The sequence below is a fragment of the Pseudophryne corroboree genome, chromosome 1 (assembly GCF_028390025.1).
Source record: "Pseudophryne corroboree isolate aPseCor3 chromosome 1, aPseCor3.hap2, whole genome shotgun sequence".
Classification (NCBI taxonomy): domain Eukaryota; kingdom Metazoa; phylum Chordata; class Amphibia; order Anura; family Myobatrachidae; genus Pseudophryne; species Pseudophryne corroboree.
In genome coordinates this window covers 384,130,977-384,149,217 of record NC_086444.1, presented here as the reverse complement: position 1 = coordinate 384,149,217, position 18,241 = coordinate 384,130,977, and the positions used below count along the sequence as shown (strand labels likewise).

Here is an 18,241-nt window from a genome sequence, read left to right as displayed (position 1 = left end):
GGAAGAGATGTGTGCTGAGCGATCTTTCACAGACCACTCAGCACACATCTCTCCCCCGCTCAGCACACAGCGTGATGTATGCTGAGCGAGGGGGGGGGGGGCTCAGTTCACCCAACGGGTGAAATGAGCGATGTGCTAAATTGTGCGTGCATGCAGGCCAATCTAGCACCGGCTATAGCGACGCATCGCTATCGCTGGGGGCATACACACAAGAGATCCGTGCTTAACTTTTAAGCAATCTAGTCAGATTGCTTAGATTTTAAGATCTCTGTGTGTACCCCCCTTAAGGGGGAATTCAATGAGCTGTGGCAATGTTCCAATTGGCCCTGAAGGCAGTTCACAGACTGCAGTTAAAAAAGTTTTTATTTTAGGTTGAGCAGGCTCAAAAGAAATACTTGATAAATAGCTTGTTTTTTGGTCCCGGATTCTATGGTTTATGCCTGTTGACATGGGCGACAAAAGGGTCTCTAACTGAACAGCCCCAGGCGTTAAATCCCAAGGCTACCACCCTTTTTCCCATGCGGTAAATTACTGCATATAGGCCCTCATTCCGAGTTGTTCGCTTGCTGCTAATTTTAGCGGAATTGCTAATAGGCTAAAATCCGTCAGTTCTGCGCATGCGCTAAGCAAATTTACACAAAACTATGCTATTTTACTCACAGGCGAACGAAGCATTTCAATCGCTCTGCTGATTGACAGGAAGTGGGTGTTTCTGGGCGGAAACTGGCCGTTTTCAGGGAGTGTGCTAAAAAACGCAGGCGTGCCAGGTAAAAACGCAGGAGTGGCTGGTCGGACGTTGGGCGTGTTTGTGACGTCAAACCAGGAACTAAACGGACTGAGGTGATCACAATCTAGGAGTAGGTCTGGAGCTACTCAGAAACTGCAAGGAAATTTCTTTCGTTAGCAATTCTGCTAATATTAGCAGAATTGCTAATCTTTCATTAGCAATTGTTAATCTTTCGTTAGCAATTCTGCTATGCTAAAATACACTCCCAGAGGGAGGCGGCTTTGTGTTTGCATTTCTGCTAAAAGTAGCTAGCGAGCGAACAACTCGGAATGAGGGCCATAATCGAATTCCCATCTAAGTAACTCTCTAACTGATTAAATCTACTTCAATAAAAAAAAATATATTTGTTGGTAATCAATGCACAAATCTACACAAGATTAGTCCTTGATTATTTGAGCTTGGTCACAATATCAGAATAGCTTGAACTGATATTATTTAATCCTTGTGGTTTTATAAAATTAAACCTACAGATCACATTTACTAAACTTACATTTAGTATACAACACATGTACCACCAGCATAACCATTAAAACAAAATAACATTATAAAACATTTTCTACATCCTATAGATGCTTAGCAATAACATTTACAAATTGCAAAATATATATTTTGAACAACAACCATCTACACAAAAGTTGTAGCTTCTGTGTTTGGTGAAAATGAGTATTAAAATTAGTTATGTACTAATTTATTGTAACATTAACAAGAAATGCATATTGAAAGGAGTTTATTGGTAAATTTCCACCAAGGCATATCATACAAGGACGATAGAGAGTAATGTTTCGTCTTCCATATCTCTTTTAGAATACAAACATGATATTACTACACATAAACTGCTGTAAATAATAGCCATAAAAACAACTAGCTCTGATGTCATTACTTTAAAGTTAATTAGAAAAACGTATGTATACAGCGGAGTAATGCAGCCTTAAATGTATATTACTAAGGATAGTAGAAGCCACCTTGGCCTTTCTATGGAGTATAAACCAGTGCTTTTATGTGGTCACATAACTTCTCAGCAACTTCTTACATCCATATAAAACTTACAATTGGAAAAGTAATATTCCATGTGTATTTGATAAGACAAGTACAAATAAATACCTTCTGGACATTTTACTATAATAAACTCTAGTGGTAATGTTTGGATGATATTCATACTATGTAAGCATACGTAGATGTGACTGTCATTTGTGAAGCAGTAAACAATATAAATACTATTCATTTATGCCATTGGGATTTCTAACACTCCAGTAAATGTAATCTGACGTCCCCTCGGCTGCTAGGAGTTATTCGGATAATTTTTTCAAAACAATATTCAGACTTGTTCGGTGGGATGTAATGGAGTCCGGGATCGCTGGAGATGCGGGAAGCCGGCTAATCTCAGATGTTTTTTAAAAGGGGCAATCACTTACAAAGCAAAACCATGCCTTTTTAAGTGAGTGCTCCTTTAAAATAAAACCGAGACCAGCCAGCATAATGCACCTCCAGCTATCTCCATCCCAACACTTTTGTCTAAACAACGACACCATTCACATTACTTAGCTTAACAGGATCACATACCCAGACATGTGGCCAAACAGCTACACTCTGCAAAGCCCAGTATCTGATAACTATACAAGCATGCAGCATGGCTTCATGGATAACCAGTAAGCATGATGTGTAATACGATTTCTTTCACATCAGAGCTGAGCATTGCAGCTGTACGACCATAACAGTTTCTTCACTTCACATAATAAATAAAAGTTTATCCCGAACCATTAAACACTTGCCTTATTTTCAAAATGTATTTCCATTATTAACAAACATTAAACTTTCGGACATTTGGGTGTATTCAATTGTAGTCGGAAACTGCCGTCTTGTCGAAAAGACGTCAGTTTTTCGACTTTTTTAGTCGGAAACTGTTTCGACCTATTCAATCCCCGATTTTTTTCCGACAAGTCAGCAATTCCGATTTTTCGGAAAACACGTGGATCGGCGGATTAGCCGCGGATCCACGTGTTTTGTCGGATTCCGCGGCCAAATCCGACAGGTTTTAGTTCCATTTCCGACAATGTCAATCCGATTTTAAAAAAGTCGGATTGGCATTGTCGGGAACTGCCAAATCCTGTCTGATTTGGCCGCTCATTGAATACGGAGATGTCAGATCCTTTCCGTCGGAAAGGATCCGACATTAATTGATCATACCCCAATAGCCTCTATTTCCAGTGTAATGCCGGCAAGTAGCGTATAGCTAGCTGCACTGTAGACCACAGAATATATAAAAAGTAGAAACTGTTTATTGTACAAAGATTACAAATATGACATAAACATGTCACAGGCTGCTACACAATCTTGTCATGCTTTACTCTCTTCCCATGCGGTGTTGTTGTTGCCTCTGAACACGTAGAAGTACTGGCTTCTGGGTGGGAGTCATGTACACGTTTACGATTAACGATATGCTGCGGATTAAACACAATGTGAAAGCCCATTATTAAACAGCAGGAACCCCTTTGGAAATGTTTATGTTATTGGTATATAACTGATGGGACTAAACAAAGTACTTTTATATGATTTATTTTCAAGCATCATTGCAAAATAAGCGGGACACTAGTAACAGAAATGTACGTATGTCCTAATGTTGCTGCATAATGTTTACAAGCAAAAGCATGAGAACATACTGTCGTAAAGTAGCAATGTGATGGCCAAAAACGGCAGCAAGGTAGAAGCACACATGTAAACTACATTACAGACACATTCTAACATAATAACAAATGGATCTAATAGCATACATAAAGGAGTTACCTGTGAGGGTGGAGGCATAGGGTGCACAGCATCATACATTAACTTTTTAGCTATACTTTTCATTTCAGAATCCTAAAAAAACACAGAAAGAAAAGTATAAAGTGACACAGCATAAACCCCTGCACGCGTTAACAGCTATAAATCACCAAAAACATAGGTATTCTGTGCTTTCTTCATGCATATGGGCTAAATGCATTTACGGTATGGTGGACAATCCCGGGATCGGCGGGATACCAGGATTTAGGGCCAAAAATGGGCGGGATTCAAAGCTCCAATCCCGGGGATTGGGGGATCAGCGCTGAGCGTCCACAGGACGCTCAGATGCTGCCCGGCTTCCTTATTCCGGCTCCCCAGCGCAGCGCTAGAGAGGTCACGCTGCACCGTCAGCTGCTGCAGGGAGCCACTAGCAGCGATGAGAGGATGTTCCCCACCTGCCCGCCCCCAGTATATGGTGAGTTATGTGTGCGGGGTGGGGAGGGGCGAGGAGGCGGCCACCTAGCTAAAAGCCAATCCCAGGTATCCCGGGAATACCAGGATTGGCCATTTTTCAATCCCGATACCCGGGATTGAAAAAATGGCCCGGGATTGGCTTCCCTAATTCACGGCACACATAATTTTGAAGGCTTGGTTCTGCAATGGACAAACACAAACCACCCAGTTACTCCTCTGGCAGCTGTGTTTATTTTCCTTCTATTTCTTCATAACAGTTCAGTATAATGTGCAAAGTATCTTGCATGATTGCACTTGCTAACACAAATAACAGCTGCCATGTTTTGTGTTTCTCCAAGATAAATGAAACCTCTTCCTTAGACGCTAATGGAAACAGCCACCACAGTGGGCAAAATTGTGACAAATGGTAGATAGTTACTGTAGTTCACTCACTAAGTTGTAATTGGGTTGCACAGAAATGGTATTGCGCTACTGCAATGTAATAATATTGGTTCGGATGAGGTGCTGATGATTTGTGTGTACACCATTGTCCCAAAAACTGTAATCATAAGACTGAAATACAAGATGTGGATATTATATACGACTGATTGAAGAAAGGTCCTTCACAAATTGAATCAGGTGTTACAATAAACTGAGAGAGGGGTGACCTGCCTATTAGTTGGTGACAGGCCTCTGGGTCTGCACAGAAATATTATGCACACTACATGTGGCAGAAAATAAGATTTTACTTACCGATAAATCTATTTCTCATAGTCCGTAGTGGATGCTGGGACTCCGTAAGGACCATGGGGAACAGCGGCTCCGCAGGAGACAGGGCACAAGAATAAAAGCTTTAGGATCATGTGGTGTGCACTGGCTCCTCCCCCCATGACCCCCCTCCAAGCCTCAGTTAGGATACTGTGCCCGGACGAGCGTACATAACAAGGAAGGATATTGAATCCCGGGTAAGACTCATACCAGCCACACCAATCACACCGTACAACTCGTGATCTGAACCCAGTTAACAGTATGATAACAACGAAGGAGCCTCTGAAAAGATGGCTCACAACAACAATAACCCGATTTTGTTAACAATAACTATGTACAAGTATTGCAGACAATCCGCACTTGGGATGGGCGCCCAGCATCCACTACGGACTATGAGAAATAGATTTATCGGTAAGTAAAATCTTATTTTCTCTGACGTCCTAGTGGATGCTGGGACTCCGTAAGGACCATGGGGATTATACCAAAGCTCCCAAACGGGCGGGAGAGTGCGGATGACTCTGCAGCACCGAATGAGAGAACTCCAGGTCCTCCTCAGCCAGGGTATCAAATTTGTAGAATTTAGCAAACGTGTTTGCCCCTGACCAAGTAGCTGCTCGGCAAAGTTGTAAAGCCGAGACCCCTCGGGCAGCCGCCCAAGATGAGCCCACTTTCCTTGTGGAATGGGCTTTTACCGATTTAGGCTGTGGCAGGCCTGCCACAGAATGTGCAAGTTGAATTGTACTACAAATCCAACGAGCAATAGTCTGCTTAGAAGCAGGAGCACCCAGCTTGTTGGGTGCATACAGGATAAACAGCGAGTCAGACTTTCTGACTCCAGCCGTCCTGGAAACATATATTTTCAGGGCCCTGACAACGTCAAGTAACTTGGAGTCCTCCAAGTCCCTAGTAGCCGCAGGCACCACAATAGGTTGGTTCATGTGAAAAGCAGAAACCACCTTAGGGAGAAATTGAGGACGAGTCCTCAATTCTGCCCTGTCAGAATGAAAAATTAAGTAAGGGCTTTTATATGATAAAGCCGCCAATTCTGACACCCGCCTGGCTGAAGCCAGGGCTAACAGCATCGTCACCTTCCATGTGAGATATTTTAAGTCCACAGTGGTGAGTGGTTCAAACCAATGTGACTTAAGGAACCTCAAAACAACATTGAGATCCCAAGGTGCCACTGGCGGCACAAAAGGAGGTTGTATATGCAGTACCCCTTTTACAAATGTCTGAACTTCAGGTACTGAAGCCAGTTCTTTCTGGAAGAAAATCGACAGGGCCGAAATTTGAACCTTAATGGACCCTAATTTTAGGCCCATAGACAGTCCTGTTTGCAGGAAATGGAGGAAACGACCCAGTTGAAATTCCTCTGTAGGGGCCTTCTTGGCCTCACACCACGCAACATATTTTCGCCAAATGCGGTGATAATGTTTTGCGGTTACATCCTTCCTGGCTTTGACCAGGGTAGGGATGACTTCATCTGGAATGCCTTTTTCCTTCAGGATCCGGCGTTCAACCGCCATGCCGTCAAACGCAGCCGCGGTAAGTCTTGGAACAGACAAGGCCCCTGCTGGAGCAGGTCCTTTCTTAGAGGTAGAGGCCACGGGTCTTCCGTGAGCATCTCCTGAAGTTCCGGGTACCAAGTCCTTCTTGGCCAATCCGGAACCACGAGTATCGTTCTTACTCCTCTCCTTCTTATGATTCTCAGTACTTTTGGTATGAGAGGCAGAGGAGGGAACACATACACTGACTGGTACACCCACGGTGTCACCAGAGCGTCCACCGCTATTGCCTGAGGGTCCCTTGACCTGGCGCAATATCTGTCTAATTTTTTGTTTAGACGTGACGCCATCATGTCTGCTGAGGAAGTCTGCTTCCCAGTTGTCCACTCCCGGAATGAACACTGCTGACAGAGCTATCACATGATTTTCCGCCCAGCGAAGAATCCTTGCAGCCTCTGCCATAGCCCTCCTGCTTCTCGTGCCGCCCTGTCTGTTTACGTGGGCGACTGACGTGATGTTGTCCGATTGGATCAATACCGCCTGACCCTGAAGCAGGGGTTTCGCTTGACTTAGGGCATTGTAAATGGCCCGTAGTTCCAGAATGTTTATATGAAGAGATGTTTCCATGCTTGACCACAAGCCCTGGAAGTTTTTTCCCTGTGTGACTGCTCCCCAGCCTCTCAGGCTTGCATCCGTGGTCACCAGGATCCAATCCTGAATGCCGAATCTGCGGCCCTCTAGAAGATGAGCACTCTGCAACCACCACAGGAGAGACACCCTTGTCTTTGGTGACAGGGTTATCCGCTGCTGCATCTGAAGATGCGAACCGGACCATTTGTCCAGTAGATCCCACTGAAACGTTCTTGCATGGAATCTTCCGAATGGAATTGCTTCGTAAGAAGCCACCATTTTTCCCAGGACCCTCGTGCACTGATGCACTGACACCTGGGCTGGTTTTAGGAGGTTCCTGACTAGCTCGGATAACTCCTTGGCCTTCTCCTCCGGGAGAAAAACCTTCTTCTGGACTGTGTCCAGAATCATTCCTAGGAACAGAAGACGTGTCGTTGGAATCAGCTGCGATTTTGGAATATTTAGGATCCACCCGTGCTGACGTAACACTATCTGAGATAGTGCTACTCCGACTTCTAACCGTTCCCTGGACCTTGCCCTTATCAGGAGATCGTCCAAGTAAGGGATAATTAATACGCCTTTTCTTCGAAGAAGAATCATCATTTCGGCCATTACCTTGGTAAAGACCCGAGGTGCCGTGGACAACCCAAACGGCAGCGTCTGAAACTGATAATGACAGTCTTGTACTACAAACCTGAGATACCCTTGGTGAGAAGGGTAGATTGGGACGTGGAGATAAGCATCTTTGATGTCCAGAGACACCATATAGTCCCCTTCTTCCAGGTTCGCTATCACCGCTCTGAGTGATTCCATCTTGAATTTGAACCTTTTTATGTAAGTGTTCAGGGATTTCAGATTTAAAATTGGTCTCACCGAGCCGTCCGGTTTCGGTACCACAAACAGCGTGGAATAATAACCCTTTCCTTGTTGTAGGAGGGGTACCTTGATTATCACCTGCTGGGAAAACAGCTTGTGAATGGCTTCCAGAACTGCCTCCCTGTCGGAGGGAGACTTTGGCAGAGCAGACTTCAGGAACCGGCGAGGGGGAAACGCCTCGAATTCCAGTTTGTACCCCTGCGATACTACCTGTAGAATCCAGGGATCCACTTGCGAGTGAGCCCACTGCGCGTTGAAATTCTTGAGACGGGCCCCCACCAAGCCTGAGTCTGCTTGTAAAGCCCCAGCGTCATGCTGAAGACTTGGCAGAAGCAGGGGAAGGCTTCTGATCCTGGGAAGCGGCTGCATGGTGCAGTCTTTTTCCCCTTCCTCTGCCCCGGGGCAGAAAGGAATGGCCTTTTGCTCGCTTGTATTTATGGGAACGAAAGGACTGAGTTTGAAAAGACGGTGTCTTTTTCTGTTGATGTGAAGTGACCTGAGGTAAGAAGGTGGACTTTCCAGCCGTTGCCGTGGCCACCAGGTCCGAAAGACCAGCCCCAAATAACTCTTCCCCTTTATACGGCAATACTTCCATATGTCGTTTGGAATCCGCATCCCCTGACCACTGACGCGTCCATAACGTTCTTCTGGCAGAGATGGACATAGCACTTACTCTTGATGCCAGGGTGCAAATATCTCTCTGTGCATCACGCATATATAGTAATGCATCCTTCAAATGCTCTATAGTTAACAGTATATTGTCCCTATCCAGGGTATCAATATTTTCAGTCAGGGAATCCGACCACGCGACTCCAGCACTGCACATCCAGGCTGAAGCGATTGCTGGTCGCAGTATAACACCAGTATGTGTGTATATACTTTTTAGAATATTTTCCAGCCTTCTATCAGCTGGTTCTTTGAGGGTGGCCGTATCAGGAGACGGTAACGCTACTTGTTTTGATAAACGTGTGAGCGCCTTATCTACCCTAGGGGGTGTTTCCCAACGTGTCCTAACCTCTGATGGGAAAGGATATAGTGCCAATAATTTATTAGAAATTAGCAGTTTTTTGTCGGGAGAAACCCACGCTTTATCACACACCTCATTCAATTCATCTGACTCAGGAAAAACTATTGGTAGTTTTTTCACCCCCCACATAATACCCTTCTTAGTGGTATTTGTAGTGTCAGAAATGTGCAATGCTTCCTTCATTGCCGTGATCATGTAACGTGTGGCCCTACTGGACATTACGTTCGACTCATCACCGTCGACACTAGACTCCGTATCTGTGTCTGGGTCTGTGTCGACCCACTGAGGTAACGGGCGTTTTAGGGCCCCTGTCGGTGTCTGAGACGCCTGGACGGGCACTAATTGATTTGCCGGCTGTCTCATGTCGTCAACAGTTTTTTGCAAAGTGTTGACATTATCACTTAATTGTTTGAACACGATCATCCAGTCAGGTGTCGACTCCCTAGGGGGTGACATCACTAACGCAGGCAATTGCTCCGCCTCCACATCATTTTCCTCCTCATACATGTCGACACACACGTACCGACACACAGCACACACACCGGGAATGCTCTGATAGAGGACAGGACCCCACGAGCCCTTTGGAGAGACAGAGGGAGAGTCTGCCAGCACACACCCAGCGCTATATATATCTACAGGGATAACCTTATATAAGTGTTATTCCCTTATAGCTGCTGTTTATATTGTCATTTGCTGCCAATAGTGCCCCCCCTTCTCTTTTTTACCCTGATTCTGAAGCAGGACTGCAGGGGAGAGTCAGGGAGCCGTCCTTCCAGCGGAACTGTGAGGGAAAATGGCGCTTGTGTGCTGAGGAGATAGGCCCCGCCCCTTCACGACGTCCTTATCTCCCGCTTTTTTGTGTAAAAATGGCAGGGGTTACAATACATCCATATAGCCCAGGAGCTATATGTGATGTATTCTTTTGCCACCTAAGGTATTTGTCATCTATATTGCGTCTCAGGGCGCTCCCCCCCAAGCGCCCTGCACCCTCAGTGACCGGAGTGTGAAGTGTGCTGAGAGCAATGGCGCACAGCTGCGGTGCTGTGCGCTACCTTAGTCTGAAGACAGGATTGTCTTCTGCCGCCGATTTCACCGGACCTCTTCGTCTCTTCTGGCTCTGTAAGGGGGACGGCGGCGCGGCTCCGGTGACCCATCCAGGCTGAACCTGTGATCGTCCCTCTGGAGCTAATGTCCAGTAGCCTAAGAAACCCGATCCACTCTGCACTCAGGTGAGTCCGTTTCTTCTCCCCTTAGTCCCACGATGCAGTGAGCCTGTTGCCAGCAGGACTCACTGAAAATAAAAAAACCTAAATTAAACTTTTATTCTAAGCAGCTCAGGAGAGCCACCTAGCCTGCACCCTTCTCGTTCGGGCACAAAAATCTAACTGAGGCTTGGAGGGGGGTCATGGGGGGAGGAGCCAGTGCACACCACATGATCCTAAAGCTTTTATTCTTGTGCCCTGTCTCCTGCGGAGCCGCTGTTCCCCATGGTCCTTACGGAGTCCCAGCATCCACTAGGACGTCAGAGAAATATCCAGACACTATTGAGACATTGGGGGTAATTCAGATCTGATCGCAGCAGCAAATCTATTAGCAGTTAGGCAAAACCATGTGCACTGCAGGGGTGGGGGTGGGGGGTGTTTGGGCTGATGAGCGGGGTGGAGGGGGCAGATATAACATGTGCAGAGAGAGTTAGATTTGGGTGGGGTGTGTTCAAACTGAAATTTAAATTGCAGTGTAAAAATAAAGCAGCCAGTATTTACCCTGCACAGAAACAAAATAAACCACCCAAATCTAACTCTCTGCAAATGTTATATCTGCCACACCTGCAGTGCACATGGTTTTCCCCAACTGCTAACAAATTTCCTGCTACGATCAGGTCTGAATTACCCCCATGATTTTGCCCAACTGCTAACAAATTTGCTGCTGCGATCAGATCTGAATTAGGCCCAATGTTCTGGTGTATATAAATGTACTATCTGTACTAATGTTGTCTGAGCAAATTAGATTTGCACCTTAAAAACTAAAATACAAATTAACTTTGTATCAGTCTAATCTGAGCTACTGGTTCCAGCATAATAGAGCACATTACTAGATACTATTATAGTAGACCTATAACATAGTAAATACAATTCATCTATGTGGTGCTGCAAGAAAATAATAATATAGAGTATTGTCCAATAGTCACTGTTCATGTCAACAAATGCTTTTACACTATGTAGACAAAAGTGATTGGACACTGACAGCAAATAGATCAACAAGATTTTATTGACGTCAGTATTTTGTAGGTCTACCCAACACCCACTTGGCAAACTGTCCACAAGTTCCTAAACAACAACAGGCGGTATGTTTTGCCATTCCGCCTTAAGTAGTGACCAACTGCGACACTGAAGGTCGTGTCGTTCTAGAATGCACCGGTCACTCCAAATCGTCCCAGAGGTTTTCAGTGGGGTTAAGATCTGCACTCTGAGCTGGCCAGTCCATCTGGGTTACAGAATTTTCTGTATACCAGTCCGTGGTGCCATGAAAACATGACATTACGCAGCCTACAATGATCCCCTTTCCAAATTCAGTTAGCTCTTTCTGGTAAGCCATTTAGGGCCTAAATCAGCATGGGACGCAGATTACCGAAAATCGTAAATGAGCGGTTTTCAGCAATCTGTGCATGCGCAGCAGGTGCAACGTGACTGCAATTACGCTATGATTGACATCTGGGGTGATGCAGCGTTTTGGGAGAGTAGTTCGGAGAACGGATGCCGCTGCGACCAGAAAAATAGTTGCATATGCAGGGGGTCAACCTTAATTTTAGACTAAGCAAGGCGTTCGCAACTGATTTATGATCGCATCACTTCCCGCCGATTAGCATGTTGGGCGGCCCCCAACAGGTGAAAGGAAGCAGTAGCAGATTCTGCTAAATCTACTGAACCTGAATAAGGTCCTTAGTTAGCAAACGATCTAATCAGTGCCTCTTTACCTGTTTTATACCTTCATGAACATGTGTCTGCTGCAGGAGCACACCATTCCGCATGCGTGTGTGTGTATGGGGGGGAGGGGGCTGTCCAATCACTTTTATCTACATAGTGTATTACAAGTTGGATCTACTTGGCTGAGTGCATGACAGAACACCAGGGTACATATACAGGTTGAGTATCCCATATCCAAATATTCCGAAATACGGAATATTCCGAAATACGGACTTTTTTGAGTGAGAGTGAGATAGTGAAACCTTTGTTTTTTGATGGCTCAATGTACACAAACTTTGTTTAATACACAAAGTTAATAAAAATATTGTATTAAATGACCTTAGGCTGTGTGTATAAGGTGTATATGAAACATAAATTAATTGTGTGAATGTACACACACTTTGTTTAATGCAAAAGTTATAAAAAATATTGTCTAAAATAACCTTCAGGCTGTGTATATAAGGTGTATATGTAACATAAATGTATTCTGTGCTTAGATTTAGGTCCCATCACCATGATATCTCATTATGGTATGCAATTATTCCAAAATACGGAAAAATCCGATATCCAAAATACCTCTGGTCCCGAGCATTTTGGATAAGGGATACTCAACCTGTATGTACTTATATGCAGACTTTCATAGTAGAGGTTGACCCCACACTGCGTGTTTTGGAAAACTTGTATACTTGTTCTGTCCATGCTTCTCTGTGTATTATGTTGTGCTCTACATGCACCCTAAGAAGAATGTAAGGAATAAAACAATATTTAAGTGATGGCTTGTTCTGAGATTAATACAAATCCAAGCAGGAATCTAGCACAATATAGCAATTGTGGTTACTAGTTGTACTATTTCATTGCAATCTGTAACAGATATTCCATTACTGTTCTGTGAAACGGACAGTACAGCAGATACTTTTCCTCGCATAATCCAAACATATACTGGTAGGTTAATTGGCTCCTAACAAAATTAACCCTAGTGTGAATGTGTGTGCGTGTACATGTGGTAGGGAATCCTATCCGTTTGATAGATAGACAGTGTCTAGTTAGACAGTCAATAGATAGACACCATATATTAGACAGACATTAGGTCAACATGGTCAAAAGGTCGACATGGAAAAGGTAGACAGGTCAAAAGGTCGACAGGTCAAAGGGTCGACAGGTCAAAAGGTCGACATGAAAGTGGTCGACATAAAAAAGATCGACAAATGTTTTTGTTTTTTTTAATGTGACATGTTTTTGGATTATTTCATACTTTCTCTATCCATATCGGCATAGAGTTGGTTATAAACCTTGTGGCGAGCGCAGTGAGCCACCGTGCCCGAAGCGTGGCGAGCGAAGCGAGCCCTGCGAGGGTATGCCTTTCTACAATTGGGGGTCCCAGATGACAAAACTATCCACACAAACCACAAAAATGCAAAAAACATGGTGTCTACCTTTTTCATGTCGACCATTTTCATATCGACCTTGTCGACCTTTTGACCTGTCGACCTTTTGACCCTGTCGACCTAATGTCTGTCTAACATATGGTGTCTATCTATTGACTGTCTAACTAGACACTATCTATCTTCCATACCGGATCCGTAGGGAATATGGATTGGAAGCTCCACTGTGGCAGGGACTGATGTGAATGGCCAATTATAATCTGTAACGCGCTGCGGAATATGTGTGCGCTATATAAATAACTGGCAATAATAAAATAAAGTGCTGAGACATAAGACGCAGCATTGCATCACCATTGCAGGTTTGCAGCCATCTGAGTACGTTGGAGCATAATCATACTGGCCAGCGAAACTCCTCTGCCAGGGCCCGGAAATCTGTGACACGAGACGCAGATCCTCGGCTCAGCACAACTATAAAACGGGAGAGACACGCCCCCTTGTGTACAACGGTCCCTGCCACCTCCTCCCAAACGCCACCGCATGTCAATCATGCAGGGGATGAAACCGTACTGTAGGTGTCCTAAGGCGAGCTCAGGGAGGACAGAAACCTCCCAATTGCTCGAAGAGTCCCCTCCCCTTAACCCCTGCATGTCAATCATGCAGGGACTAAGGGGGCTCTGCGAGTGATCAGGCAGGACTTGTTCAGCACATGCATAGAATGAGTCCTACGCATGTACAGACCCATAAACATAGGAGATTATAATGACATAACTACGTGAAGACTATTCTTTATATCACTCGTCAGCTTTATACTAGTAAAAGGATCCTGCTTATGCTACGTCACCCTAGGTCGCCCACTTCTACACCTCCCCTCATCCCGCCCCTTCTATTTGTAATGACCACTTCCCCATCATCCGTCCAGGACTGTCTTGTTGCTCGCTGCAGTAGAAGCTGCTGGAGGGGCTAAGTTTCCCATCCTCCCCACTGGGACTTCACTGTAGGCCCCACTACAATAAGGGGCAAATAAGGATTCATTTAGTTAGGAATAGAATGTATAGCCAGAAAAGTTTTTCTACATACCTGAAGCCAAGGATGCACCAGTGCTTCCTTTATTGTAAGCCTCTTTTCTGGATCAACCACCAACAGTTTCTTAACAAGATCTAGAGCTTAAAAGAGAAATAACTATTCTTAAATGATTATGTGGAAAGTTGTTATCCATCTAACACTACAAAATATACACAGTACAATTAATAAATATAGATTCTGAAAAAAGTTGACAGCGAAGTAATTTTTATGGTAATAAAATGATATACCTGGCTGTGATACATCCTTCCAAGCAGCTGGAATAAATGTATAATGTCCTCCTGTTATCTGATCTTTCAGAGGCATCTTACAGTTCTGTTCTGAAAATGGGGGGTATCCACCAAGGCTGCAAAAATAAGATTTTACTTACCGGTAAACCTATTTCTCGTAGTCCGTAGTGGATGCTGGGGACTCCGTAAGGACCATGGGGAATAGACGGGCTCCGCAGGAGACAAGGGCACTTTAAGAAAGAATTTAGATTCTGGTGTGCTCTGGCTCCTCCCTCTATGTCCCTCCTCCAGACCTCAGTTAGAGAAACTGTGCCCAGAAGAGCTGACAGTACAAGGAAAGGATTTTGGAAATCCAGGGCAAGATTCATACCAGCCACACCAATCACACAGTATAACTTGTGATAAACTTACCCAGTCAACAGTATGAACAACAACAGAGCATCAGTTCAACCCTGATGCAACAATAACATAGCCCTTATTGCAGCAATAACTATATACAAGTATTGCAGAAGAAGTCCGCACTTGGGACGGGCGCCCAGCATCCACTACGGACTACGAGAAATAGATTTACCGGTAAGTAAAATCTTATTTTCTCTAACGTCCTAGTGGATGCTGGGGACTCCGTAAGGACCATGGGGATTATACCAAAGCTCCCAAACGGGCGGGAGAGTGCGGATGACTCTGCAGCACCGAATGAGCAAACACAAGGTCCTCCTCAGCCAGGGTATCAAACTTGTAGAACTTTGCAAAAGCGTTTGAACCTGACCAAGTAGCCGCTCGGCACAGCTGTAATGCCGAGACCCCTCGGGCAGCCGCCCAAGAAGAGCCCACCTTCCTAGTGGAATGGGCCTTAACTGATTTTGGCAGCGGCAATCCAGCCGCAGAATGAGCCTGCTGAATCGTGTTACAGATCCAGCGAGCAATAGTTTGCTTTGAAGCAGGCGCACCAAGCTTGTTGGAAGCATACAGGATAAACAAAGAGTCTGTTTTCCTGACTCTAGCCGTTCTGGCTACATAAACCTTCAAAGCCCTGACCACATCAAGCAACTCGGAATCCTCCAAGTCAGTAGTAGCCACAGGCACCACAATAGGTTGGTTTATATGAAAAGATGAAACCACTTTTGGCAGGAATTGTGGACGGGTCCGCAACTCTGCTCTATCCGCATGGAAAACCAGATAGGGGCTTTTATGTGACAAAGCCGCTAATTCTGACACACGCCTAGCCGAAGCCAATGCTAGTAGCATGACCACCTTCCACGTGAGATATTTCAATTCCACCGTTTTGAGTGGTTCAAACCAGTGGGATTTCAGGAAACTCAACACCACGTTAAGATCCCAAGGTGCCACCGGGGGCACAAAAGGGGGCTGAATATGCAGCACTCCCTTCACAAACGTCTGAACTTCAGGTAGAGAAGCCAGTTCTTTTTAAAAGAAAATGGATAGGGACGAAATCTGGACCTTAATGGAACCCAATTTTAGGCCCAAAGTCACTCCTGACTGTAGGAAGTGAAGGAAACGGCCCAGGTGGAATTCCTCCGTAGGGGCATTCCTGGCCTCACACCAAGCAACATATTTTCGCCATATACGGTGATAATGTTGAGCTGTCACGTCCTTCCTAGCCTTAATCAGCGTAGGAATGACCTCATCTGGAATGCCTTTTTCCGCTAGGATCCGGTGTTCAACCGCCATGCCGTCAAACGCAGCCGCGGTAAGTCTTGGAACAGACAGGGCCCTTGTTGCAACAAGTCCTGTCTTAGAGGAAGAGGCCACGGGTCCTCTGTGAGCATTTCTTGCAGATCTGGATACCAAGTCCTTCTTGGCCAATCCGGAACAATGAGTATGGTTCTCACTCCTCTTTTTCTTATGATTCTCAACACCTTGGGTATGAGAGGAAGAGGAGGAAATACATAGACCGATTGGAACACCCACGGTGTCACCAGGGCGTCTACAGCTATCGCCTGAGGGTCTCTTGACCTGGCGCAATACCTCTGTAGTTTCTTGTTGAGGGGCGGGATGCCATCATGTCCACCTGTGGCAGTTCCCACCGACTTGCAACCTGTGCGAAGACTTCTTGATGAAGTCCCCACTCCCCCGGGTGGAGGTCGTGCCTGCTGAGGAAGTCTGCTTCCCAGTTGTCTACCCCCGGGATGAACACTGCTGACAGTGCGCTTACATGATTCTCTGCCCAGCGAAGAATTCTGGTGGCTTCCGCCATCGCCACCCTGCTCCTTGTGCCGCCTTGTCGGTTTACATGAGCCACAGCGGTGATGTTGTCTGACTGAATCAGAATTGGTTGACCGCGAAGCAGGGTCTCTGCTTGACGTAGGGCGTTGTAAATGGCCCTTAGTTCCAGGATGTTGATGTGAAGGCAAGTCTCCTGACTTGACCAAAGACCTTGGAAATTTCTTCCCTGTGTGACTGCTCCCCACCCTCGGAGGCTTGCATCCGTGGTCACCAGGACCCAGTCCTGAATGCCGAATCTGCGGCCCTCGAGAAGGTGAGCACTCTGCAGCCACCACAGGAGAGACACCCTGGCCCTGGGGGATAGGGTGATTAACCGATGCATCTGAAGATGTGATCCGGACCATTTGACCCGTAAGTCCCATTGAAAGGTCCTCGCATGGAACCTGCCGAAGGGAATGGCCTCGTATGATGCCACCATCTTTCCCAGGACTCGAGTGCAGTGATACACTGACACCTGTTTTGGTTTTAATAGGTCCCTGACCAGTGTCATGAGTTCCTGAACCTTCTCTATCGGGAGATAAACCCCTTTCTGGTCTGTGTCCAGAATCATGCCCAGGAAAGGCAGACGAGTCGTAGGAACCAACTGCGACTTTGGAATATTCAGAATCCAGCCGTGTTGCCATAACACTTCCAGAGAACGTGCTACGCTGATCAGCAACTGCTCTCTTGACCTCGCTTTTATGAGGAAATCGTCCAAGTATGGGATAATTGTGACCCCTTGCTTCCACAGGAGTACCATCATTTCCGCCATTACCTTGGTAAATATTCTCGGAGCCGTGGAGAGACCAAACGGCAACGTCTGAAATTGGTAATGACAATCCTGTACCACAAATCTGAGGTACGCCTGATGAGGTGGATAAATGGGGACATGAAGGTATGCATCCTTTATGTCCAGAGACTTCCAGGCTTGCAATGACCGCTCTCAGCGATTCCATCTTGAACCGGAACCTTTTTAGGTACATGTTCAGGGATTTAAAATTCAATATGGGTCTGACCGAACCGTCCGGTTTCGGTATCACAAACATGGTCGAATAATAACCCTTTCCTTGTTGAAGGAGGGGAACCTTGACCACCACCTGTTGAAGATACAATTTGTGAATTGCAGTTAACACTATTTCCCTCTCTAAGGGGGAAGCTGGCAGGGCCGACTTGAGGTATCGGTGAGGGGGCATCTCTTCGAATTCCAGCTTGTATCCCAGAAACACAATATCTATTGCCCAGGGATCCAACTGGGAGTGAACCCACTTGTGGCTGAAATTTCGGAGACGCGTCCCCACCGGGCCTAGCTCCGCCTGTGGAGCCCCAGCGTCATGCGGTGGATTTAGTGAAAGCCGGGGAGGACTTCTGTTCCTGGGAACTAGCTGTGTTGTGCAGCTTCTTTCCTCTGCCCCTGCCCCTACCCTAGCAAGAAAGGACGCACCTCGGACTTTCTTGTTTTTCTGTGATCGAAAGGACTGCATTTGGTAATACGGTGCTTTCTTAGGCTGTGAGGAAACATATGGCAAAAAATTTGACTTTCCAGCCGTAGCTGTGGAGACC

The 18,241-nt window shown here is 45.7% G+C and overlaps 1 protein-coding gene across 4 annotated transcripts in view; it reads right to left on the bottom strand.

Moving 5' to 3' along the window:
* Nucleotides 1–1,497: 1,497 nt before the first annotated feature.
* The window catches only part of CHEK2 (checkpoint kinase 2), a 120,240-nt gene continuing 103,496 nt past the window's right edge, over nt 1,498–18,241 (bottom strand). For all 4 annotated transcript variants that reach the window (XM_063913169.1, XM_063913167.1, XM_063913170.1 and 1 more), the window contains exons 12-15: nt 14,459–14,574; nt 14,226–14,311; nt 3,569–3,640; nt 1,498–3,225 (exon numbers count right to left, since the gene is read on the bottom strand). In XM_063913169.1, the coding sequence (XP_063769239.1) occupies nt 3,109–3,225; nt 3,569–3,640; nt 14,226–14,311; nt 14,459–14,574 (391 nt within the window). In that variant the 3' untranslated portion in view covers nt 1,498–3,108. The remainder of the gene's footprint in view (nt 3,226–3,568; nt 3,641–14,225; nt 14,312–14,458; nt 14,575–18,241) is intronic.